At 40.5% G+C, this 27365-nt stretch overlaps 1 protein-coding gene across 23 annotated transcripts in view; it reads left to right on the top strand.

The window, feature by feature from the left end:
• The window catches only part of DST (dystonin), a 486661-nt gene that overhangs the window by 109026 nt on the left and 350270 nt on the right, over positions 1 to 27365 (top strand). For 16 of the 23 annotated variants that reach the window (XM_027601381.2, XM_027601378.2, XM_027601372.2 and 13 more), the window contains exon 4: positions 4333 to 4540. In XM_027601381.2, the coding sequence (XP_027457182.2) occupies positions 4333 to 4540 (208 nt within the window). Of the gene's footprint in view, positions 1 to 3927; positions 4173 to 4332; positions 4541 to 10781; positions 10988 to 27365 lie in introns of those variants that run through there. The other 7 variants (XM_027601384.2, XM_027601385.2, XM_027601394.2 and 4 more) reach the window with 3 other exon arrangements.

Below are 27365 nucleotides of genomic sequence, written 5' to 3' on the forward strand. Positions count from 1 at the left end.
AAAGAATCTCAAGCAGACGCTGAGCAGAGTGGAGCCCTGCACTGGGCTCGATCTCATGACCCTGAGATCATGACCTGAGCCTCAACCAGGAGTCAGATGCTTAACTGAGCCACCCAGGCGCCCCTGCCTAATTGTTTCTTTACAAGCTTTTTAGTTTTTAATCTTTTGGAAATATATTTACAGAAGTGTGCATAAAATATAGGTATGCAGTTTTGTGGAAGTTACCTTTCCAGTCTCCAGGATCCTAAAAGTCTGGCTCTTTTACAAACCCTTATCTTTGCACTTGTTTCTCCATTGCATTTAGAGAATGCCTAGTGCAGAGACAATTTCCTGGCACTTTCCTGCAGATCAGGGTGCTAAGGCTGGGCGGCTTCCAATTTAGGCAGTTCTATTGTACTTATCTCAGATCCCCCACCGGGGTTTCAATTAGAGAAGTTATTGTTTAGTTCCCCTTCTAAAAATATTGCATTCTGTAATTATCTTGGCTTTAAGAGATTTGGGTTGTTTTTATACCATGTGAATGCACTGGCTATTAGGAAAGTCACTTTAAAGTTTTGGTGATCTAATTCAATTGTTAAAACTGCCTTAATAATTAAGTTGTAATAAGACACAATACAGGGTGTTTAGGTTCCTCATAACCTGATATTTTTGGTTGTAGAGACCCAGCATCAGTCCAGAGGTAGCTCACAGTCCTTTATTTAAAAAAGAAAAAAAAGGCCAAATGTTAAATATATTTATGTTTGACCTAGACCAACTTTGTCTTTACTCTCCTAATTACCCTTGCTTCTCTTCCCACATACTCCACAGTGCTTTCCTATTTCTCTTGTTCTCAACACGAATGTCAAATGGTGATGACAGATGATGGTGTAAATTGGGGTCCTTAACCGGGAGTCAGTGGGTCAGTGAACCCAATAAAATCATATGCAAGGTTTGTGTTTATTTGCCCATGTGCTCTGTTCTGGAGAGATGTTTCCATAGATTGCTTCAACTTTTCAGGGGTGCCTGTGAGCCCCAAGTGGTTAAAAGCACTGGTTAAGTAGTTACTTCTTCCTAGGGCCTTTGCTGTTTTCTCTGATTCTTGGCATAGTATCTTTCTTTTTAATAATCTTTTTATGTAGGGGCGCCTGGGTGGCTCAGTCGTTAAATGTCTGCCTTCGGCTCAGGTCATGGTCCCAGGGTCCTGGGATCGAGCCTCGCATCGGGCTCCCTGCTCGGGCGGGAGCCTGCTTCTCCCTCTCCCACTCCCCCCGCTTGTGTTCTCTCCCTCGCTGTCTTTCTCTCTGTCAAATAAATAAATAAAATTAAAAAAAGTAATCTTTTTATGTATTTGTTTTGTATTAAAAAATAACAAGGAATAAAATTAAATCCATTTGTAATATTAGTCAACACCCAGAGGTAATCATACTGGTAAATGGTTATCTATCTACCTATCATCTGTCTACCTATTTATCAATCACTTATCTATTTATCCATCTATACACACACACACATTTTTTAAAGGAATCATTCTATATGAACTACACTTTGCTAAGTGTAGATCGATAACACTTTTCTTTAATTGCTTCATTGTAGTTCATTATATGGATATAATGTAATTATCCAGTCTCCTGTTCATGGACATAGATATTTATATTTTAAGAGGAATCAAACCTTAGGCAACGAGAGAGATCTTGGGGCTTTTGCTGGTCACAAGAGCCCTTATCCTTTGTCTTATCCTTGTAAGCCCCACATCAAAGGTGAGGCTCTGGATTTGGGGCCATAGAACATGTTTGCTTTTTCCAAAAAAGAGAGAACTGTACTCTTAACACTCCTCGCTCTAGCCCCCAAGATAATGACATGAATTGGTAAGTCATTTCAAATCAATAAAGCATATAGCAGTTTCATAGGATTGGTTGCCTTCAAAGCAGCTTCTTTTAAATCCATTCTCAATTTTCAAGGTTCAAATGGGCCTAATTTTGTATAGTTTACTTACATTTTTAAAAGTGTTTATGAAAATTATTATGGAAAAAAACCCTAAAACTTTCTTAAAATGCTTGAATCGTGTAGCCTGGAAGACTTTACCAATTATAAATATGTATGATTTCCCTTGGTCTGTGTGTCTGTGTCTATATTTTCATATGATATATTGCTGAAAGAGGTGTTGCTGATTGTCTTTTCTTCCTTTTCTCTCTTATCTGTTTACCAGTGACACTACCAGATTAGAGGCTGCCCCAGTCAACACCCTTAAGTCCAGGGGTAGTAACTGTTCCCATCTGGCTGTGTGTGATTAATGGTGTTTATGTCATGGCATAAATCACATCTTGCTGTTCAATCAGCTGAGACTCTGGCCATTAAAAAAAATTTATCTATAAAAATCAATAACCAGTGGTTTTTGGAAAGGAGCAGTTCTTTAACAGCTATTCCCTAAGTCTGTCTGTAAAGATAAACAATCAAATTACTATAGTCACTGAAATTGTGCAGGCAACAACAAGAAATATAATCTCACAGATAAAGGATGACCTTAAGTAAGGACAGGTTGGAAGCCATCTTAAGGAAGACAAGGCGACCAAAGAAACCCAATACCCTTTTGAAAGTGTTTAAGAATGTCACCCTTTTTCACGGATCCAGCTGACAACACCACCTCAGAGAGCTCAAGATGAATTTTCCGAAAAGCCTGGAAAATAAATTAGGTTGATAATAGCATTCTGTGACTGACTTAATACCACTCACAACTCTCTGTGGACTCTAGCTACAATATAGAAAATCAATTTTATTTATTTACCTCATGTTTGCCTCAAACATTATTGCCACGAGGAGAACACACAAAATCTGAATAAATAAATTAGCCACGGTGATGAAATGTCAGGTAAAATAAAACGGAAGACCCCTTCTTCGGGAAAGAATAGAGCTAAAGATAAATCTTAGACACTTTACTTTGTGGGAAATATTATGTGTACTGTTAAAATGGTGGTGTTGACCATGTGTAACAACATGCCTGAATAGACCGAGGCAAGATTAATAGTCCCGATTCACTTATAGTTTGCTTCACAGGCTGTGGGTGAGTGCTTTGGGATGTTGCTCACACAGCCTGTTTTGCTGCAGTAGCCACTGCTTTTGTGAGCAGCCCAGTGTTTTTGCTCAAATCGGAGTATGCCTCACTGATTCCTGTCTGCAACTTGCTTCTTAGGAATCGGTGACGGCAAGATACAGTTCAGGAATTTGAGTTGTACCAGTTTTGCCATTTTTACAATGCGCCTTACTTAGCCAAGTGGAATTCTAAAGGGGAAAGTGAAGATTTCCCTTAGATACTTCCTTTATAACTCTCTTCACAGAGCAGATCACATCCTTATTTCCACAGTAAGGTGCTGGTTCTCTACATAATCACAAACCCAACTCCATCAAGAAGGCAGGAATACTCTCTCATGCCCTTTCCCCATTTGGAAGATAGAACCCTTTTATGCAACATATGATCCCGCAGATTTGTTCCTACTGGATGAAGCGAGGACTAACCTTCAGGCAAAGTGCTTTGGTGGAAGCATCCTGTTTCTCATTTCACTGTGTAATGACCAGGAGCTGAGAAGAGATCTGTTTCCTGTCACCGAGCTGCATCATCCTCATTTACATTATTGGCAGCTCTCACTTGGCTAGAAGTTTAAATTATCTGAAGAACTCTCAACTGAGTTCAGATGTTTGTTTATTGGAGCTGTCTTAGGCTTCTGAAAACAGTCTTTTGTGTCCTCGCTGGCTTAAGAAAAGCTCTTCTCAGAATCTGCCCTTCCTCCCTCCTTGCTCTTTTCTGGGAACCTGCTTCAGTCTCATGAAGCAAATTAAATAAAGAGGACAAGGAGCTTAAAACTCGTCAGAAAGGAGACTCCAGTGGTGAGGCGACCTGAAACGGAAAGGAATTTGGACTCAACATCCTGCATTTGTGCTTTGTTTTTGAAACTTCGAGTTCGTTGCTTTAATGAATTAACCAGCAGCCTAGTAATGGAAAATGTTTCTCCTGTCCTGGTGGGGGAGCCAAATACTATAGGTTTGTAACAGGAAGGCTGTTGATTCTGGCTTCATTGTTGGGCCAGTCATTTGTGAGCTGGTGGCCGGACCGCAGGCCACACACTTCTGTGCAAATCTTCCATGTATTGGGACTGCCTGGGTTCTGTTTCTGCTGTCGGAGACGCGGCCGAGAAAAGATGGTGAGCCCTGGGTTTCATTTCTTGTTTTGTATCCTTTCAGCACTGAGGATGGTGCAGGATGCCAGACTCTGTTCCGGGGGCATGGAGGGGGGCTGTTGAAATCGATGAGCATATGTGAGTGTTTTGCTGTTAATGCTTTTTTCTGTGTCATCCTCTGTAGAGTTCCGGGAACGCGTCCTATCGCTGCTCTATGTCTTCCTCTGCGGATTTTTCTGATGAGGATGATTTCAGCCAGAAATCTGGCTCTGCATCTCCAGCTCCGGGAGACACCTTACCCTGGAATTTGCCTAAACATGAGAGATCAAAAAGAAAGATTCACGGGGGCTCAGTGCTGGACCCCGCTGAGAGGGCAGTGCTTAGGATAGCAGGTAAGCGCATCCGGGCAGGGGAGGGACCCCGGTCGAGAGTTGCGGAAATTCACCCATCTGCGCCCCCCGGGGCCATAGCTGGGAGCTGTGCACTGGGCAGAGATTTGGGCTCAAGGTGGGGGAGGAGGATGACCATGTTTACTTTATGCCTGATTTCTATCGAGAAAGCAGTTTGCCCAGCCTGCTGGTGACTAAGCTATTTGGCCCTGTCTTCTGGTTGGATGGATTGATACCTTTGAAATGCAAGGGGATATTTACAGACATCTGCATTAAACTTTCTTATTTACATGCTGTAGCTGCTGTGACATTCTGAAAGTATTAACTTAAGTGATTCCTAGTGTATTTGCTAGAAGCTGTGAGAAAACTGCCTTCATTTCCATTTTTGCCCAGGGACACTGAGCTCCGCAGATTTAACTGGGGTGGATTCCTGGTGTTTGGTACCCAGGATTGCAGAGGGAATCAGCAACTCAGATGCCATTTTTTTTTTTTTTTTTTAAATGTAGCATCTCTGTCAGCATCATGTGTCCATAGCAGCTTTCTGCCCCTGGTGCTTTTGAGGGTTTAGCCATCATGCATTCCTGATTAATTAATATAGGGGAGGTGCCAACGTTTCTGTTCTGTTACTGGTGTTCCCTTGCACTGGTGTAAAAGTCGAACCAGAAGGGATGGCTTGTTTTCCCCAGCTGAAAGCCGAGGCCACCGAGGAAACCAATCCTCCAACCTCGCAGTGCCTGTGTGGTTTCTTCGTATGTGTTCTGTGCACAAGACTTGTTTCATGGGGTGATTGGTCCTCAGTTCCCTCAATAATTTTCGCTCTCTCAGAATGGTAATGGGTTGGATGGACTAAGTGTTTTGGGGCTCTTGCAAAGGCCAAAGGTCAGGTTTTTTTCCAGAGCTGGTTTCTGCAGCCAGTGGATCTGGTTTCCTTTCTTCTCCACTCCCCAACCGACTCTCACTCTGGGGTGGTGGATGTGTGCCCACTGAGTTTCTTTTGCCTGCTACTGTAATGCAAAGTTGGTACTTTATCTTCCTCTGAGGGGGCTTGGGGGGGGACTAGTCCAGATCCCAGGCACCACAGCAGCAGAGACTCCCCCTACAGTCCCCCCAGTGGGATTTTCTGATGGGGCGGGGGAAACAAACAGCGCCCAGCCAGCCATTCTCTAGTCTGGGTTTCTGGGGCAACAGCCTTGAGCTTCTTCTGGCTTCTGTTGTGAGATGCTGCCTGGTCTCTTCCAGGCCTTGAAGGGAGGGGTGGAGCGGCGAAAGGGTGGGACGAGGGAGGATCCAGGAGGGAGACTGTTTGGGAGCCAAGTAAGAGCAAACGGGTGGCTCGGGGGAGCTGGGATAGACCTAGCTTTCACTGCCCTCCTCAAGTACTAAAAAGTGTTTAGTCACTGAGGCCTGACTCTTGCCCTGGTGAGACACCTCCTCCCCTCCACTTCCCCACGCTGCCCCTCCATGAGTAGGTGTGAGGCCCAGAGAGGAGGAGACAGTGCCTGCAGCCTATCTTTGGCTCAGCGGAAAGGGAAGACAGGTGAACGGAGGGTGCTGAGAGAATCAGGGCAGATGCCTGTGTTCCGTTCATTTTTGTGGAAGGAAGAAGGTGCTTCTGGCTTGAGTGTTTCGTTGGTGGTGGCAGACGTGGATAGTAGTGCTTTTGGTAGTGCAGGAAGGGTTTATGTGAAGGATGGGTCAGGTGTTTGTCAGGGGGAATGAGATGATATCAGTTGAGGAAAATGACTAGGCCGGCATTCCAGAGAAGTTGGGGGGACTAATGGTCCGTGCACAGTGTAGGTGGGAAGAAATGGAAGACCTGGGGGTTCTGATGGGATGCAGTGGACAAGCAGACGCTGATATTAGTAGACTGTAGACTTTTTGAGGGCAGGGGCCATGTCCTTTTGTTGTAAAATGTCTGCTGAGTGGGGATAGCTATGAAGTTAGCGGTTGTTAATGCACTCGGAGACCTCAAAGTTACATACTTTTAAGAAATTAATCAAAAACAAAACAAAACTACGAACAGAATAAGCAGCCCTAGTATGGAAATGTGCTACTGTATTTAAGATAAATACTGGTAAGTTGGCTGTTTTCTACACAAATCATAATAATCATATCTTGGGAGCAGAGACTTGGAGGCCAGTCTTCAATATCTGTTTAATAATAATGTGGCTAAAATATGAAATTCAAATATATTATGTGTTCACCACTGATCACCCAGTGTGAAGATAAAGGAACAGGACATCGGAGGGATTTTGATGTTATGGATAGTTTGAAAATATACCATGAAAAGATTTTGACTTTCAACTTTATTAGACATTTTATACTCTGCCTGAAACTCACCCCATCTTTGAAATTCATCCCTGGTAAGAGATGGGGTGAGGTTCAGAAATGGTATGGGATGTCCATAGTGTTCATTATTTAGTAATAAAGGAGTTGAAAGTCCAATATTTTTATTTGTTTTTAAGGTCATAAAAATAGAATTGAACATGGAAATGCCTAGAGTCAAAAAGACCATATGGTCTGTGGGATAACTAAATTCCTTCACATTGATCGAGTCCCTGGAATAAAATGAAGAAAAGCACATAGTTCTGCTTTTAAAGAAGTTATAGTCCAATATGATAGCTGGATGTATTGTTAGACAGTTACAACACGGTGTGAGAGATTAATTGTTACGGCTCTATTAGTACCTAATATGAAAAGAATCCAGAGGAGAGTCTAATTAACTTGGTTGGAGAAGGGAGTCATGGGAGGTTCCTGAAAGGCTTCTGAGGGGAAGTGCCACTTGCAGCGAGGATTGAAGAGCTTGGTGGGAACAGGGGGAAAGGGAAGCCCATTTCAGAGGGATGGAACCACAAGAACAAAGGGAGGGAGATGTGTTTATATGGAAGTTTCAGGTAATATGCATAGTAGAAGATGGGATTTGGTAGAGAATAGCAGAAATCCAAAGGTGCCTGTGTGCAGTACTGAGGAGATTGGACCATTCATGCTGTAAGTGACAGGGAATTATTGAAAGATTTTTCAGCAGTGCAGTGATATAATTAGATTTACATTTTAGAGAGTCTTATGTCACATGTCTGACACTTGACGATTTTAAAAGTGCTTTTGCACTTATTGTAGTGTTCTCATTTTAAAATCAGAGACTCTATGCCTTTCCTATCTCTCAGGGTCAATGTGAGAAAAAGATGACAATGTGTAAGGAATGGGGCTTTATAAAACCCATTGTATAAATGACTTTTACTTAAGAACTATAGATCTGCTATTCTTAGTTACAGGATATAGTAGGTTAGGTTTTTTAGTCTTGAAGTGCCTGTAAAGGTACATGGTTTGTTGGTGACAGTGCTATTTTAAAATTTGGATTTTTGTCCCATGTAAATTCTTTAAAGTTGGAATTGAAGGATCTAAGCAGAGTCAGACTTTGGACTTAGGCAGACTTGGATTTTAATTCTCCCTCTGTCACTAGCCAGTTGTATTTTCTTCGGCAACTTACTGAATTTTTTTCAGCTTCATTTTCTCTATTAAAGGGTCATGGTTGTGGTGAGTAAATAAAGTAGTGAGTGCAAAACATTTCGCAAATTCTTTGGCACATGGTAAATGCTGTATAAATGATAGTTTGCTGATGATCAGATGCTCTTATTTTTTAAAAAGATTCATTTATTTGAGAGAGACCACGAGCAGGGGGAAGGGCAGAGGGAGAGAGAGAATCTCAAGCAGACTTTGTGCTAAGCACGGAGCCCAACATGGAGCTGATCTCACGACCCTGAGATCATGACCCAAGCTGAAACCAAGAATCAGATGCTTAACCAGCTGGGTCACCAGGTGCTCCATGGTCAGATGTTCTTATAAGCACTTACCGTTATCTCATTTAGTCTCTCAACAACCTTATGAAGTAGGTATAATTATTTTCTCCAATTTTCAGTCCAGAAATCTGCTGAGGGAGGAAGAGACTCTTCCCAAGGTCATACAACTAGGAAGTGGTGCATCTATGATCTGAATTCAAGCATACCTTACCTCCAGAGGTCAGCCTCTTAACTGCTGTGCTTAACTCTTGCTTCCCTATGGAATAGACTATTATTATTAGCAGACTGACCCAATATTACCATTCCAAGAATGCATGGGGCAAAGGCTGTTTTTACAGGAAACCCCCAATGCTGCTGCTGTTCATTTCGACTGTCTCCTTAAAAGGAGAGTTAAAATCAATTAAGAGTGCAGTGATTATATTCACAGAACTGGATGCTTCTGGGTTTCAGTCTCTGATAGAGGCTCAGACTGTGCCCTCAATGACCCTACTCATTGTAAAGGAGACAAAACGGTTTTGAGAGAGATTCATGTACGTGTGTGGTCTATGAACGGAATGACTTTTAGGGATCTAATTGCTAACTCTTTCATTTCAAAAAGGTGTCACAGAGGATGCATGTTTATTACTTCATGTGTACATAAGTGCATACTAAGTTGCGAGAAAACTAGTGATCCTAAGGGCTTGGTGGGACATGGGCTCAAACTCAGATTATAAGCCAATGGTCGGGATAGAAAAGAGAGATACGGTCTTGCCTGGAATAACAAAAGTAGGCCAGTTGCTCAGGAGAGGTAAAGATTTCCAATTCTAACTCAAGTTAAGTTTTTTTTTCAAGGGTGTACAGTTTTTTAGGAGTACTCATCCCCATCTGAATTAATGGAAAATGGTCCAGATTCACAACACTGAAAGGGGAAGAAAAATCATCAAGGACAAAAGGTTAGTACCTATGAAAGGAAGAAATAGGGAGAGAATACGTGGGCAAAAGGTGAAGCGGTCAAGTCAGATGGTCAACAACGCATTGATTTGTCTATTAATAATAGCTAACACGTATAAAGCCACAAATTTATAAGGTAAGCACTATTATCCCCATTTTACTGCTGAAGAGCTGCCAGAGAGGGTAAGTGACTTGGCCTTGTCACACAGTTAGTAAGGAGGCAGGACGCTGACTTCAGTCAGTACTCTTAAACACATCCATTTATGCGTCGTCTGAGTACCAAATGGTGCCTGGACCCTTAAAACCCACCACTTTAGTATATGACATTCCAAAGTTAAGGGAATTGTATCCATCTTATTCAAATTCAGAGGCTACCAGGACTGTGTGGATTGAATAATGGGTACAGAGGAGGGAGGGGACAGAGTAAGCTGGGGGCACTGAGAGCTGACCCGCTGTGGCCGCCTCGTAGGAGCGCAGCGGCAGATGCGCGGGCCGGCTCTGGGGGGCGGAAGGGAGGGACCGAGGGCTGTTCGGCCGGGCGCGCAGGCGCAGTAGCTCCCAGGCTGTCAGGCCCTGACGCGCCGGGCCACCTGCAGAGGCCCCGCCGCCCCGCCCCCGAGATGTGCCCTGAGCAAGGACCCCGGTCCCTCCCCGCCCCGTGCTGCCACTGAGTGACCCGAGTCCTCCGTGCCATAAGCCGGGTTGAAGAGTATTTTCCACTCTTGTCCCCATCATCCCTTCCCCGGGGAGACCGCCGACAACTCAGCCCTTTGGGGGGCGGGGGGGGGCTGCGCTTGTCGGTGACCGCGATCTGCGGCTTTGTTTTCCAGGCACCTGTTGTGGGTTCCAAATAGAAACGTCACCCTTGGGGATCCGGGCTGGCCGGCCAGTGTCCGGGGGTGGGCGTGCTTGGCCGTGAGATCGACCCGGGTGGGCGGGCCGGGGAGGGGGCCCCGGGGCGCCCGACCCTGCCCGGGAGGGAGGGGCCGAGCCGCACCGGGGCCGGAGCGGAGCCAGCCGGGGCGCTGACCGCCGCGCTTGCCCCCTCCCTTCCGCCCTCCGCCTTCCCCCCTCCCTCTCTCCGGGGGCGCGGACCAGTGTCTGCGGCGCGGCGGCCAGGAAATGCCGCAGATGCGCCGCGCAGCATCCCGGGCGGAGACAGCGCTCCTGTCCTCCCGCACCGCCGCCGCGGCCTCGGCCCGGCCCGGAGCAAGCGCCCAGCGCAGGGCCAGGGTGACGGCCGTGCTGGCCGCAGAGGGTCCCGGCGCCTGCCACCCTTCACCCGTCACCACTGTGCTCCCGGCTCCTCCGCGTGGCGTGGCGCTGCTTGTCGCCGCCCCCGGGCTCGCCGAGATTTGCTGCTGCTGAAACCCGAGAGGGACTCTGGTTCCCCGGAGCGGCGGCCCAGCACCCACAGCCCGCCAGGGGGCCTGGGCGTTTCCTCTGCTGGCTCCGGCGCCCACCGCCCCCTTGCGCCCCTGGCTCTGCGTCTCCCGCTTCAGCGCTCTACCCCAGCCCGCCGCTCCTTCCGCTTTTCCAGTTCTCTAGGCTGCGTCTTGCTGACTACGATACTCTCCCGGGTTAGGAGGGGGAAAGGGGAATTGGCCAGTCATCGCTTAGATAAACTTCGGTATGGCGGGGTACCTCTCGCCAGCTGCTTACCTGTACGTGGAGGAGCAGGAGTACCTCCAGGCCTACGAGGATGTCCTGGAGAGGTACAAAGGTACGTGGTCTCCCGTGCTCCGTCTGCGGGGCTTAGCACGCATCAGCCGGGTAACCGTTATCTTTGCTTAACCGGAGCCACTACTGTTTGGGCACAGGTAAACAGGTGTCTGGATCAGTCTTGGGAATGGACCAGGGTTTTTTGGATGGGATTTAGTAACCTCAACTCAGAGAGGGTGTTGGGGTGGGCGATGGTCTGGAGACGCCCTTGGATAGGCTGTGGAGTGGGGGGAAGGGGTTTGGGTTTCAAGCACATTGCATTTTCTCTTCCTTGTAGAAGCTCTTAAGTACTATGCATAATCATAATTCTTCCTGGGAGGGTGGCTACCGATTAATTCTCCAAGGGATTACTGAGGCATTGCTGCTACCTCATGCTTTGCATGGGGTATCGGTTAACCATATAAAAAAAGGTTCTTGGGTTCTTAAATAAATGGGCTGTTTCACCACTGAGAGCATCACCAAATCATTTTTCTTAGAATGATTTTATTTGAAAAAAGTTTGTGATTTGTGACTATATACCTATTCTTATGTATCATAAAAATTACTTGATTGTGTGATGAATGAAAGCCTTAAGTCAGTGAGTCTGTTGTAAATTTAAATGTAAAGCAGTATATTTTGAGGTGCTTTTTTGCCTCTTTATGTTCGGGAAATTCTGTACCAACGTGATAAGTTTTTCATATTTTAGTATTGTTTACTTTGACTTTATAGTTAAATATAGTGTTAGACAAAGTGTATTTATCATCTCATCTTAAAGGGTCTTTTTGTCTCTGGAAATCATTTCTCAGTGTGTACAGACAAGAGACACAGTAAGGAGACCAAAACACTCCACACCCAAGGCTAGCTCACAGACCCTTAATATATTAATAGTGAATAGTGGCCTAAATCATAGCTTGGATTCAGAGGGTTTTGCATCTTTTGAATATTTGCTTTTGTCTTAAGAAACTCTATTTCTGTAAATTGAATGGAGTTATATGGTTAAAAATGGCATGCATTAATAGTTTTCTATTAGCAGAAAGTAGAAATAAAATCCTAAATTGAACAATTAAATTCCAAATTTCCAAAACGCTCAAAATCCATCCCGAAGTATGTTTTATCTCTTTCTAGAACGTGTTTTGTTGTTGACATTCTTTTAATCCGTGTAGATTTTTGTAAACAGCACAATCAGAATTCCTTTGTGCCAAGACTCTATTGTGTATAATACTGCCACTGAGCAAGTGCAATGGTATTCTAGGCTAAAGCACATTGGTAGCATTTATGTGTGTGTGCGTGTGTAATTTACTCATGTTTATGTCTGTCTTTACATTTTAAAATAAGGTTCTTAATCAGTTGTCTCCAGAACATGAAAAATGAAAATTATTGCAATACAGATTAGTAAACCTTATTGAAGACACACACCTGTGCTGTTTAAAATCCAAAAGCAAAAAAGTCTGAAAGTTTTCAAGTATATACATTCATACTTTTCAAAAAAATTGTAACTGTATGAATTTTTGTCTCCAGGTGACTTTGAAAACGATAATTGAAGTGCTGCTTTGACTTGTCTTGAGGAAGCAGATATTCTTTAAATGCTTGCTTCTATTTGCCTTTGGAAATAAAAAGATCTGAAGGCTATTGCAGTTCTCACTACACTTCATTTTAATTGTAGCCTAATGATCATCATTGCAGTTAAACATACACTTTTCAAACCTACAGTTCAAAATTTCACTGAAAAAAATGAGCCATGTTACCTTCATTTTCTTTGTGGTTTTAAAATGCTTAGGTCATCAATTTGTACTTGGCTTTATAGATGTTCTATGTTTCATTTAGTTTTGGAAAGGAAAGTAAGAGTATTGGCCAGTGTATTATACGTAAAGCTGGGGACCTGGAAAACTCATTGTTTCCCAATGTGTTTTGAAGCCAGTTATGATTTCCCATCAGTATCCAATAGGATGACTTCACTATCGTGCTTATTATCCTGATGACTTGCAATGAGGGCTGATCTAATCAGGAAAGAATTGTAGGCTTTGAATAGGGAGTGTCAGTTCACTAAACTTTCAAAGTACAGTTGCTCATTTTCTGAAATCATGCATTGTTCAAACATTTCACATTCCCATTTGAACTTAAGAGAGGTTATTTGGATTTTTATTTCTGACAAAGTTCCTTGGTTACAGAATGAGTTTGCATTCAGCTAGAGTATTATCAGGTTGCCAAGTTATCATATGCCCCAGCTGTTGAATAGTGTAAGTGGTGGAGTCAGCTGGAACAAATTCAAAATTTGTCTGTTGTCAGAAACGTAGAATTATAATAATCTATACTGTCAGCAGTTATGAGTATTGGATTTAGAAGTTGAGTTTTGTTAGGCTTAGTCCTCAGATGGCCTATGCAAGGACTTCCAACCTAGCCCTTTGTAGAAAACTGAGTAGTGGGGCAAGTGAGTGAGCCCTAATTACTTATGGTGTGGTCTGTTATGTCTTGCTTTGGTCCTTTACTTCTGAGTGAAAATAGGCAACTGTTTGCTGAATTAGAATAACACAGAAAGAGCTGCTTGCTGCAGAGAAGAGTGCAGTGCTCTGATTCATATTCTAGTTCTCTTATAAGACATATAGCCAGAATATTCAGGGTATCTGATTAAAAAAAATCATATTACTTCGGCTAATAGCACAGTCAGGGTGAGTAAAGGCATTTATTTACAAATAAAACATTTACTTATTGTTTATGCTAGAAATTGCCCATGTCAGTGGCTTTTTAAAATATATATTAGATTATCCAGTGTATTTACCATGAAATACAAAACATGTTTAGCTTAGCATGAAAGGACAGAATGATCCCTCTTGGTGGGGTTTTTTTTTTTTTTTTTTTTTGGCTTTTGGCAGTGTAAGGAAGCTAACCTGCATACTGTTATTTTAATTATTTTTATATTAATATTAGCTGTCACTTGAATTTATGAAATTCTGTTATTTAGTTCTGTCATTGGAAGATTTAATTTTCTCAACACACTTTTTGAAAAGGTTAAGTGTGAAAATGACATCATTAATGTGAACCCAATAAATTTTATTTTGTACATTTTAGACTTAATTTAAAAAGAAGGTAAATTATTTCAGTCCAACAAAATGGATGTTTTCCCATTGATCTGGAAATTAATCAGTTATCCCCAGACAACTGTAAAAAGTATTTCACTACCATTCTCTGTGAAAGCTGAGTGGCAGATTTGTTACCTGTCTAGAACATCACTAAAAAATCCTCTTTGATTATTTAGAAAGAAAGGCAAATTTTTTTGTTTGTTTTCCATGGAAACTTTGAGTAATTGCTTTAGTCCCTTCTCTAAGGGCTTTGTAATTCTGCCTATGTGCTTGGTGACCAAAGGGACTGAGGACCACTACACCTGTAGTTTTCATTTTCAGTTCAGTTTTATGGCCTGCATAGATGTGTGGTTGTAAAAAATCCTGTCATTTTGCTGTGTGAACCAACTCTGGTGCCATTTGGATTGAAAGTTGGAGTGTGAAGGTTTCTGGGAACTTGCCCCCGCCTTCATACTATGTCGTCTTGGATGATCTTGCTCAGTGGTTTTCACTTGGCTTCCAGGATTCTGCAAAAACTTGATTTCAGATTTCATCCGCTCATGCTCTGCTCATGGCTTAATGTAATAGTCAGTTGGGTAATCAGTGAACTTTAACTGTGCTGCATCATGATAGTATTATAGTGTAGATAGTTATAACAGCATTAGTCTGAGCTTTTTCTTTTCTTTTAACAAATGAGAGGGGCTTCATCTGGTAATGAGAGTTAGTGAAGGTTGTATTTGGTTTGTTTGTAACAGAAAACACACGATAGTGTTTCTTTGTCTCTGGTACTGAGAAGCTGTGGTAGGCAGGTAGGCAGACCAGGGTTGTAGGGTACCTCTATTTGCCAGTGGGACCCGAGCTTCTGTATTGCTGCTTAGCCAGTTCTCAGGGGTCGCTCAGCCACTGAGATGTCTTTCTGTCATCACAAGATGGCTGTTCCTCTTACAGCTCTTGTGTCTTCTAGATGGAAGAAGAATTGCAGGGGCGCCTGGGTAGCTCAGCTGGTTAAGCATCCGACTCTTGATTTTGGCTCAGGTCATGATCCTCAGGGACCTGGGATTGAACCGCACCTGGTGCTCCGTGGTCAGAGTGGAGTCTGCTTGTGTCCTTACCTCTGCCCACCCCCGCCCCCGCCAATAAATAAATTTAAAAATCTTAAAAAAGAGAAGAAGAGGAATTGCAAGGACAAAGGACAGAAGGTGCAAACTAGTTGAGTCAGCCTCCTTTTAAAGAGCTTTTTTAGAAGCCCACTTAGCAACTCTCACTAGTAACTCATTGGCCAGAACTGTTAAAGGGGCCACTACTGTTTGCATAGCGGACTAGGAAAGTACCCATTTGAGCGTGGCTGAAGTGCTGTTGGGTAAAGAGTCAGGCAAAAATGGATATAGGGTTTCCAACCACCAGTGTCTAGCACACAGAGGGTAAAATATCTGCCCTGAAAGTGGAAGTTTAAAGTTTGGACACGTGTTAATGACCTTAATGCAATATATTTGACTTTGCTAAAGTTTAAGAGAATATCTGAAAGCTCCATTGAAGTCTCTGAGGATTTTCAAAACGACCTGGTTGAATGTTTTATAATGTTACACCATGGGTTTAAAAGTAATTTCTTCCCAAATAATTAGGATTTAAATTGGCCAAAGAATTTACTTATTGCCTCATCCCATAAGAACACATATCAGTCCAGGAATGTAAGCAGTTATTAGATATTGTTAGTGAATTTAACTTTGAACCCAAAATAGCAGACTGATGCTCCTTTAGTTTCTTTTGTTCTGACTTAGACTTTTGTAGTTATCTCACCATTTGTTTGCTCAGGGACTTTAAAAAAGTTTTGTGCTCTTGAAAAGTTTTTATTTGAGCCCTTTAGAGGTGCTTATTATCTGCCTCCGTGACGATTGTAGGCAATAAATGACATGGAAGGAGAGGCAGTGGGGACAATTTATTGTTTTATGGTTATTCTGTAGCCAGGCAAAGAAGCTTCTGTGTTTCTGTGTTTGGGTCACGTGAGCCCAGGAGCCTGGCTCTTTGGGGAGCTGGATTGTTTGCCCAAAGTGTCTTCATGAAATTGGAGACTGTAAAAACATCCGAAGCTATAGAGGTGACAAAAAGATGGAGTATCTAGGCTGTCGTGTGTTCCTTTCTGTTTTAGTTCCACAACTGAGTATATGTCTATGTCTGATGAACAAATTGAGCGAGATTTGTAGTTTATAATATTTAGTATTTCTTATTAATTAAAAGAAACTCGGGTGCTTCTGTTACATGGGACTTTTCTGTCTATAATGGCTTTTGAGAAAGAAAGACTTTTGTGTCCATTTCCCGGCTCTTACTAAGTTAGGGATCACATGCTACCTGTTTCCGAAGAGGAATTTCAGGCAGCTGTCTGCTGAAGTACATCATTATTTCTGTAAGAGATCAAATAAGGCTTTTATTTATTTATTTTTTGGTTTATTTCTTTAATGCAGTTTTATTTGCTGTTATTTTTCAACCTGCTCTTATCTCTTGCAGAAGAGGAAGCAAATAATTCTGCTTGGGTTGGGTGTTGGGAAAAGGTTTGTACTTGGGGCCAAATGGCATTTTACCCCATGAGAAGGTGAAGGTACCAGGGAGAAGACGCGAGAGGGGAGACTAGCGTGATGGTACCATTTCATTAGCATAACCACAGAATCCATTTTGAATGTTTGGCTAACGTGCATGGTAAGTTTTCGAGTCGGGAGTGCATAGAGGTTGTAGGAAGATGGAAATGGGTAAATATGGAGGGTAATGTTGGACAAGATCGAAAAGACCCTTGAATGCCACACTGAGGATGAAGTTTGGGCTTTATTCTATAGGTAGGGAAGGGAACCCTGATGATCTTCAGTGGGATGTTACCAATGATAATAGCGTTTAGGGAGATAACTCTGGAAAGGAAGATTCAGGAAGCCGGTAGACAGGTTGAGAGGCCATTGTAAAATTATGGTGGTTGGAATGGAAGGCTGATTCAGGAGAAATGATAGAAACTGACAGGATGGCTAATTGGTTGGTTTTGAGTGTGGGGACAGGAAGGGGCACAACAGCTTCCATTGTTGAAGTTGTATTGAAGAAGTTCGGAGTATTTTCTTTTTAATTTGTGTAAAAAAATTTGTAGTGTGTTCTTTTGAAAATGTTTTTGAAAGAAATTTTTAATATTAATCATTGTTAGACCTTCTTTGGTAGTGAAATGGAATGAATGTTATTTTGCTTGACCTTGGAAATACAGCAAGTAGTATGACCTAGAAAACTAGAATGTTCTAGTTAATGTAGGGCTCCTTAAGTAATAGCTTATCTTGTTGGGAATCCTCTGAACAGGATTTGTAGTATCTTTCAGCAGTGAATTTGTTTTCTTTAAGCAAATAAAATTATGTTTTAAAATCCTTTGTAGAAGTAACTGTAAATGATTAAAAAACAAATCTTTCAATATATTTCAATAATTTTTTTATTTGGTTTTATTTAAAAAACCTCTTTTTTCTACATAAACTTGAGATTTGTAGAGTCAATTTTGTTTGGTATATAGGAAGTTCAGTGGTTATATGATCATGTAAGTTCTAAGTCATCCTTAAGTTTATGGGTTCAGCTTTTATACACCTACTGATATACTGGACAGTGCTGGGCATTGCTAATGAAGTATAAATGTATCATTTCTAATTCTCATTACTTTATTTTGGCTACAACTACTACCATTTTACCAATATGGAAATCGAATCTTAGAGAAATTAATTTGCCTAGCTATAAGTGTTGTCTGTGGCATTTGAACATAAAGTGTATATTTGACATAAACTATATATTTTGAATTTCATTACGTTGACTGGTAAATGTTGCAGAAGTTGTTTTTATGAATATTTTTTATTAGGATTATGATTTTGATTAATACGAGGACTGCTTGAGATGTGTTAAATGGATGCATGAAATTAAAATTAAAAATTTATAGAGATTTATTTCAATTCAAAAGTTAAATAGACTTTGGAGCTTGAACTTTTATATCTTAGCTGGATTATAAATTCTAATTATTAGATATCCATGAAAGGAAAATAAAATTTTAATGTGAACATTTTTAGTGTGTATTTTGGTTGAGGAGATTTTGAAAAGAATTAAGTTTTGTAAATGTCACCAGTGAATGTGACCGCTTTGATACATGCCTGAAATGTTTCCTGGAAAGAATCCTCAAAGGGAATTGACAAAGTCCTGATTTTTCTCTAGTGGGTGAAAATATTTCTCAGTGAATCCTGGTATTAAAGGCATTATACAAAGATACTATTGTCCCAGTGAATTAAAACATGCCCTTATTTTCAGTGTTTGAGTTCTCCATCTGGCCATGCCAGTGTAACAATTTGTATTCTTGATTCTTGGTATGGAATACTACTACTTGGTGGCTTTTTTACTACCTTCATTAAGCCAGGGAGGTATGATGCATCAGGTCTACCTCCCTGGGTTCATGATGGTTGGTTAGAGTAGTGCATATGAAGTATTTTGAGCAGTAGAGATTACGTAGACCATCAGTGAATGAGGTAGACCCAAGAACTCAAGTCCCCTGGCGCCTCTTAGGCCAGGAGCCTTTTTTATTTTTATTTTTTTGAGTGAATAGTCTACTTTGAGAGCAGTTTTAGGTCATAGAAAAATTGGGCAGAAAGTACAGAGTTCCCATATACTCTCTCCCCTCCCTTTACAGTTTCTCCTTTTGATATCTTGCATTGGTGTGGTACATTTGTTATAATTGATAACAATAAGTACAGCACCTTATATGTTTGTCATATCTTTACATATATGACTTGATTTGATTCATATATCAATTGATAACCATTCCTCCAGGTCCCTTCATGGCTTGAGAGCTCATTTCTTTTTATTGCTGAATAATATTCCATTGTTTGGATGTACCACAGTTTGTTTATCCACTCATCTGTTGAAGGACATCTTGCTTGCTTTCAATTTTGTCAATTATGAATAAAACTGCTGTAAACATTTGTGTGCAGGGTTTTGTATGGACATTAAGTTTCCAACTCATTTGGGTAAATACCTAGGAGTACAACTGTTGGATCATATGGTAAGAATTTGTTTGCCTTGTAATAAACTGCTAAACTGTCTTCCAAAGTGGCTGTACCATTTTGCATTCCCACCAGCGATGAATGAGAGTTCTTGTTGCTCCGCATCCTCATGAGCAGTGGGTGTTGTCAGTATTTTGGATTTTAATCATTTTAATAGGTGTGTAATGGTATTGAATTGTTTTAATTTGCAGTTCCCTAATGACATATGATGTGGAACATCTTTTTATGTGCTTATTGGCATCTGTTTATGTCTTTTGGTGAGGTGTCTATTCAGATTTTTGCCCACAAAAATTTGCCACATATTTTTTAAATTAATTTATTTATTTGAGACAGACTGGGAGAGGGTGAGCAGGGGATGGGGCAGAGGGAGAGGGAGAGCATCTCAAGCAGACTGTCTGCTGAGCACAGAGCCCGACACGGGGCTAGATCCCACAATCCTGATATCATGACCTGAGCCTAAACAAGAGTTGGACACTTAACCACCGCAACCACCCAGGTACCCATTGCCCACTTTTTAACTGGATTATTTGTTTTCTTAATGTTGAGTTTTAAGAATTCTTTGTATGTTTTAGATAATAATCTTTTATCAGATATGTGTTTTGCAAATGGTTAATAATTTTTTATACTGTTACCTCCTTTTGACACTTTTAAACCATTGCACATTATAGATATTATTTAAATAAGGCCCTGATTATTTTCTTTCATCTGGTCATATTGTTTTTAAGTACTAACTTGTTTTGGGTACATGCATTGACTGTTACAGCTACTTCATAGGATTGCATGCGGCAGCTCAGAGTTCAGCTATCTGACAGTTTTCTTAGTATCTCTGCATATGCTGCTGCTGCAATTCAGGTATCCAGTTGGTTGGCAGCTATGATGCTTTATAGCACTTGAGTCTAAAATTAGTTGAACTGTTCTATTTTAAGGATAAACTGAAATTAGTAGTTCATGTCCTGCAAAACATGTGAAAGTTAAACTCTTAGGATATTGGATTACTTGTTTAAAATGTAATCAGAGGTAGGGTTAGATAGATAGTTGTTGGTTTTAATTTTTTTTAGCAAGTTTTTGTTATGGCAATTTGATTATAGCCTGGGTTTAATGGTATAATGTATATGATATCTAAGAACATAAAGTTTTACTTTTGTCTCTTAGACGGAAGACAGTGCTTTTACTAAAGTGATCATGTTTGAGTTTTAAAATCACATGAGTTAAGAGGGAGAACAAGATTACCTGATTTTGCCTTTAACGTATTTTAGAAGAGCCACACACTGAGAACATTTATGAATGCTGGAACACCACTGACTACCTTTGCTAGGGGGAAGAAGGTGAATGATTAAAGGAATGTTTGGTGGTTCCTTTTGTGATCTTTATAATTTTATCTACATAACAGAAACTAGAGAATATTGAAAATAGTAGATAAAAAACCTGAGTAATTGAAATTCAGAGTTTGATTTGCATATAATGTGGATTTTATAATCCCATTAAGTGAGGGCTTTTCGTTATGAAGGTATTTGCAATGTGACTTTATCCTTAAAGCAATCTCAGAAGCAATAACAATTTAGATACTATATATAATTTATATATTTTTTCTTTGAAAAATTTTGGAGGGAAAGAAGGATTGAAGAATTCTAAGTTACAGAAAGCAAAATGTGAGGATACTGTGTTTTACTTGTGGAAAAACAGATGTACTTAGTCTTCATCATTTTCCAATTAGAACACTATATAGAAATTTAAATTTGTGCCTCAGTAGAATTAAAATAATAAAATAGAATGAAATACTTTTGTTACTAGCATTTCTTTGAAAACATTCACGCTGCATTGTTTCCAGCTTCATATTTCTAATCCGGAATTAATTGATTCCATGCTTGAAGTGAACAAATCACCATTAACATACACTCTCCCCCAGCTTCATCACATTTTGTAATCAGTGTATGCCTAGAAGAACTGGGAAGGGACAAAGCACTTGGGGCCAGGAGAAATTGCTCTTTACCAAATAGGAATAGGTGGTTGAATTCTAAATATTTATTTATTTTTAAAGATTTTATTTATTTATATGTGTGAGAGAGAGAGAGAGAGAAAGCATGAACCAGGGGCTGGTTGCTGGTGAGAGCAGAGGGAGAAGCAGTCTACCTGCTGAGCAGGGAGGCCGACTTGGGGCTCGAACCCAGGACCCTGAGATCATGACCTGAGCTGAAGACAGACGCTTAACTGATTGAGCCACCCACGCTCCCCTGATTCTAAGTATCTATTGATCATATGCTTCAAAAATGTGCAAAGGAACTAGGGCCTGCAGAAGGAAGAGGAACATAAGGCTGTAGGACTGTAGCTTCCCAAAGAGCACATTTTGGTGAGGAAAAGTGGACCAGCTCTGCTCATTATAAGTAGGGCCACAAAAGAGGAGGAATCTGAGCATCCAAGGGTTTTATTAGCAAGGTTGGCTATTTGAAGGAAAGCAGAATTTCAATAGGGGTGTTTATATTGGGGGTGGATAGTGTCAGCAGAGGGTTTTCTCCACCTTACCATTTCACCTGGACAATATGACCTCATGTTTCGTTCACTCTGCATTGTAGGAAAAGTATTATCATAATAATTTAATTGATACTTTAATGTAAACCAGACAAATTTCATTTTTAGGTATCATTGTTAAGTCGAAAATTTTATCCTCTATTTTTAAGAACTCTGCTAATACCAACATATATATTATCAAATCTGTGGATTTAGTAATGAGAAATTACTTTAAGGTGTGGTTTCAGCAAATGTAGAGATTGAGACACTTAACATGGTGTAGGAAACTCTGGATTAGGTTGATGATATAATAAGTACAACACCTTCTATGTTTGTCATATCTTTACTTATATGACATGATTTGATTCATATAACAACTCTCTCAGACAAGTAACATAAGAGCCAGTGCCCTTATTTTATAGCCAAGGAAACCAAGGCTCCTATGATTGCATTGATTTAGTGGCTGACTGGAGATTAGAATCTTGTTCCTCTGACAGCTGTTCAGGAGAGTACTCTACTATAGATAATTGTGGCCCATCTTAGTAAACAAAGTTATCATTAATAGTATAAGTTATAGGTAATATATCTAATGAGAAGTATATATTCTCTGTTTAAGTAAATAGCCACTGACTATATCCTGGGATTGGTAGATGTCCATATTTTGTTTTACTTTTTATTTAATGTAAATTTGGGCTATCCATAATTCATAAACTTTTTGCTTAACATGGTTTTGGGCTGTCTATAATCCATAAACCTTAGTAAGAAATTCTGTTGCTGACTGTTAAGGATTTAGTTACTTGAGGGAAAAATTCCGTTATCCTTTATTTCCGTTGTTAATAGAAGCAGCTTTTAAAATTACAGGGTTTAACGTTTCGACAGAAGAACTATCCTATTGACTAAAGGTGTAATTTCTGTATTACTCAATGGAAAAGGAAGAACTGTGTAAGTACTCGGGAATCCTAAAGAAAAATCTGATACAAACTCACTAACATTTTTGGAAAATAAAGAAATGTACAAAATATGAATAAAAAATAATATGTAGTGAGACGTATTTCCTTATCTTTTTCCATTTCTCTTCTTTTCTTAATATAGAACATTTAAAAGCCACTGTAAAGTTCTGTATCCTGCTTGTTCATTTAATATATCATGGCATGTTCTAATGCCATTAAATATTATTTCAAAACATTTTTAATGACTGAGGCATGTATTCCATTATGTAGTGGAATAAACAATGTCATTAAACCTTTTAAGCAGTTTTGTATTCTGGTGGGTGTTGGTGAATATTATTACATTGATATCTTTTGACTTAATTACAAACTTCAAAAATAAAAGTTTTCAAGGTAAGAAAGAAATCATGGATTATATAAGTCACTTAACAATTAACTTTCTAAGGTACTGCCTAATTCATGATTGAGTGGATTCTTGAGTTATGTATATATCTAACTTAAAAATTCTAGTCACTCTGAATTTTAGAAATTCAACAATAAAGAAGCAAGGACTAATAATCAGGAATCTGGTTTCCATTCTTGACTCTTGTGCTAACTAACTAGACTTGGATGGGTTTATTAATTAACATGAATGATTGCCAAGGTTTCTTATCATCCTATAATACTTGCTTTAATGAAGTAATTCATCATTTATTCATTTGAAAAACATTTATTGAGTGCTTTTTTGTGCCAGCAAGTATGTTATATCCTTAAGGTAATAGACAGAAAAAAGTTAGTGGTCTTTTATGTTTTTGTTGAGTTGGAATGTATCACTTTATACCGATATGATCTGTTTATCCTTGACATCACTTTCTGACATATTTTCTATTTATTGTTTATGGCATCTATCTCATTTTAAGTCCATATTCATGGTTTTTATTTTGTTCAAAAGCTATTATTGATTCCTTTTGAAACCTTTTTTTGTTTGTTTTTTAAGTAGGCTCCAAGCCCAACATAGGGCTTGAACTCACAACTCTGAGATTAAGAGTTGTGTGCTCCACCACTGAGCCAGTCAGGCACTCCTGAAAACCTTTTTTAAATGCCTTCAGGGCTTTTGATACAGATTGAAATTGATTGCATTTGTATTTCATTATTTATGCTAATCTTCAAGACTACTGTTTTTTAATGGTACTGAATTAAGCAGTACGTTGGAGGATTAGGTTTTTCTGTAACATTGTTTGAAGTAGAAACTTTGGAAGAAATTCATGTTTTTATAAGTTTTTTCATTCTCGTCACCTGCATTAATGATATGTAAACTTGGTGCCTTCAAGTGTGTGCAAATGAGCTCTTTTTGGAAGTTTTTTTTTTTTAAGATTTTGTTTATTTGACAGAGAGAGACACGGCGAGAGAGGGAACACAAGCAGGAGGAGTGGGAGAGGGAGAGGGAGAAGCAGGCTTCCTGTGGAGCAGGGAGCCTGATGCGGGGCTCGATCCCAGGACCCTGGGATCATGACCTGAGCCAAAGGCAGACGCCTAATGACATAGCCACTGAGGTGCCCCTCTTTTTGGAAGTTTTTAAATTGTCATCTGCCCTGTCACTATGTGTTGTTCTTGCATGGCTAGGTCTGTGTTTCTTTTGTTTTTAGTTAAATGATAACCATATATAATTTTTTTAAAGATTTTATTTGAGAGAGAGAGGGAGAAGGGAGCACGAGCAGGGGGAGGGCAGAGGGAGAACAAGACGCAAACTCTCTGTTGAGCAGGGAGCCCGATGCGGGGCTCAATTCCAGGACCCTGGGATCATGACCTGAGCCGAAGGCAGACGCTTAACGACTGAGCCACCGGGGCACCCCGCTCCACCATATATAATTTTGAGGAAAGACCTAAATGTTGAGTCCTTTGAGCCTCCTCCTTCCATCTCTGGTTAAATGGAAGATCTCTTTCATGGTACATTTAATTCTTCACTTCAGTAATGAATGTGGACTAACTGTTCCTGGTTGGCCATATTTTGAGTCTGAGATGGAGCTGCAACCTCAGGACTAAGGATTGTGGTGTTCAGTTTTGAAGCATCTTCATTCTGGGGGATTGCTTAAGTTGCTTAGATTTGTTTTCCCTTCCCTTGTTCTTCCCTGCCTCCCACGGTAACAGAGCTGTTGGATAGTTTTGCATCTAATCCTGATTCTACTTTCCTACCTGCCCATCTTTGAGAATTGGAATGGAAAAGATAGAAACACTGAGTGTGCTGACTTTCTCTCCTTTCATTTTATCCTTGAGAAAACTTAGGTCCAGAGAAGTAGGACCAGCAAATGGAGAAGCAAGATCGAAACTGAGGTCTCCTGCTTTCCCTTTCTCCATGTTGCTTGGCCTCCTTTTTTTACTTGCTGATAGATAGAAGGGATGCTTTCATTGGGTGAGTCTTAAGTCACATAATGGAAAAGCCTTGGCTTGCTAGAGAATTAGTAAGGAAAATAATACAGAAGGAATGAGTGAAGGAAGTGAAGCAATAGCAGAAGTCATAATGGCTTTTAGACATGCAGGAAGAATGCTGAATTTTCAGTGTTGGATTTAATTTTTTTTAAGTTTTTATTTATTTAAGTAATCTCTACACCCAATGTGGGGCTTGAACTCACAACCCTGAGATCAAGAGTTGCATGTTTGGGGTGCCTGGGTGGCTCAGTCGTTAAGCGTCTGTCTTCGGCTCGGGTCGTGATCCCGGGGTCCTGGGATCGAGCCCCGCATCGGGCTCCCTGCTCTGCGGGAAGCCTGCTTCTCCCTCTCCTGCTGCCCCTGCTTGTGTTCCCTCTCTCGCTGTGTCTCTCTCTGTCAAATAAATAAAATCTAAAAAAAAAAAAAAAAAGTTGCATGCTTTTCTGACTGAGCCAGCAAGGCGCCCCTGATGTTTATATATTTGAGGGACGAGTGTTACGTTAGTGATGGTAAATTGCGTGCAGCAGGCTTATCAGTGTTCTGGGGCTTTAAGAAATAGATTGGGCTTAATGTAAATTGGAATTATAATATGCAATTAAAATATTCCTCCATCTTGGGACGCCTGGGTGGCTCATTCGGTTAAGTGTCTGCCTTCAGCTCAGGTCATGATCCCAGGGTCCTGGGATCGAGCCCCACATTGGGCTCTCTGCTCCGCGGGGAGCCTGCTTCTCCCTCTGCCTCTGTCTCTCATGCATAAATAAATTAAAAAAAAAAAACTTAAAATATTCCTCCATCTTGAAAGGTCCAGTGCCAATTTGGCTGCAGCTTTTTTATCAGCATGTGGATATTTGGCTGTTTCCTGGTTAGCTACCAGATGCGGGCTCCAGGAAGGTGGATCTGAGCACCCCTATAATTTACCCCTTCGCCATGGCCTGCATTCTGAGGATTGGCTGGAATCTGGACCCTTCCCTTCTGCTGTGGATCAGGACTGAAAAGAGGAGAATATGATGCTATGTGACCTCAATTCTCATACATTTAGAGAACAGGTAGGAGTGGCAGTGGAAGGGATGGAAAGTTTGCTCACACCTCAAATGGGCATATGGTATGTGTGCAAGGTAGAGCTGTAGAGAAGGAAAGAGTAGAGAAAAAAACGAGAGGGAGCTTATTGCTTGGTATTTCTGGGAAGATGGGAGATAGAGGTTTTGAGATGAATGGTGGCCTGACTATTCCTCATCTTTTGGGTTTCCTTACATACATTTTACCTCTCTCCAGCTCCTTCCCTGCTCAAATGTATTTCTTCTGGGTATCCCAGTGTCCTCAGTTCCCTCTATGATAACAGCAGGTAAGTATATGGTTGGGAAGGATGTGATTTCCAAAGTGTGTTTCCAATAGGAACTCTCCTGTTGTATGTATTTATTAAACTTAAAAAAATAGATCCAATGTTAGATGTTTTAATTATTTTAGATTAACTACAAAATGTCAGTGTATATTGTACATCAATAATTTTCTTGGGCGCCTGGGTGGCTTAGCTGTTAAGCGTCTGCCTTCAGCTCAGGTCATGATCCTAGGGTCCTGGGATTGAGCCTCGCGTCAGGCTTCTTGCTCGGCGGAAAGCCCGCTTCTCCTTCTCCCACTCCCCCTGCTTGTGTTCTCTCTCTTTCTGTGTCTCTCTCTGTCAAATAAATAAAATCTTTAAAAAATAATTTTTTTACCATTTTTAAATTAAAAATATAGCTTTGTATTAGCCCAGATTACATAATGTTTATTTAAACAACATTTGTAAGAGAAAATGTGTTTTAAGTTGGTTCTTTGGAACTTAGAAATAAATTTCTATAGCACTGATCATTGGTTAATTGAAGACAACTGGCAAATTTTTGACAGTGGGCAAGTCTGTGGAGAAATTTAAAAGATTTTAGCAAAAAGCTAGAAATAGTACTCTTGTACTGTATCTAACCACTTGTACTCGTATCATCTTCCAAAAACATTTTTGTATAACATCCAGTACTGGCAAGAATGTAGGGAAACACTACTCTGTGCATTTCTTGTGACATAATTTGTGACCATCTTTGGGGAAGGGAGATTGCTGCTGAAGGCATATTTACTCTCTGACCCACCAAAATTTTAGAATCATTGCAACAAGTAGAATTCAAGATATTTTTGTGACATTGTTTATAATAGCAAAATACTGGGAACAACCTGAATGACAATAAGTAGGGGATAGTTGAATAAATTTTGATACTTCCATGTTAAACAATTAAAGAATATGAGTGAGATCTCTAAGTATTTACCTATAACATTTCTCTAACCTATTATTAAGGAAAATTAAAAGACAGAAGACTAAATATGTATGGCATTTTTTATTAAAAAGAAACCCTTTATTAAAACATAGAAATATGGAAGATAGAAACCAAACTGCTAATAATGGTCGACTCTAG

Source organism: Zalophus californianus, chromosome 7, assembly GCF_009762305.2.
Source record: "Zalophus californianus isolate mZalCal1 chromosome 7, mZalCal1.pri.v2, whole genome shotgun sequence".
In the NCBI taxonomy this organism is placed as follows: Eukaryota; Metazoa; Chordata; class Mammalia; order Carnivora; family Otariidae; genus Zalophus; species Zalophus californianus.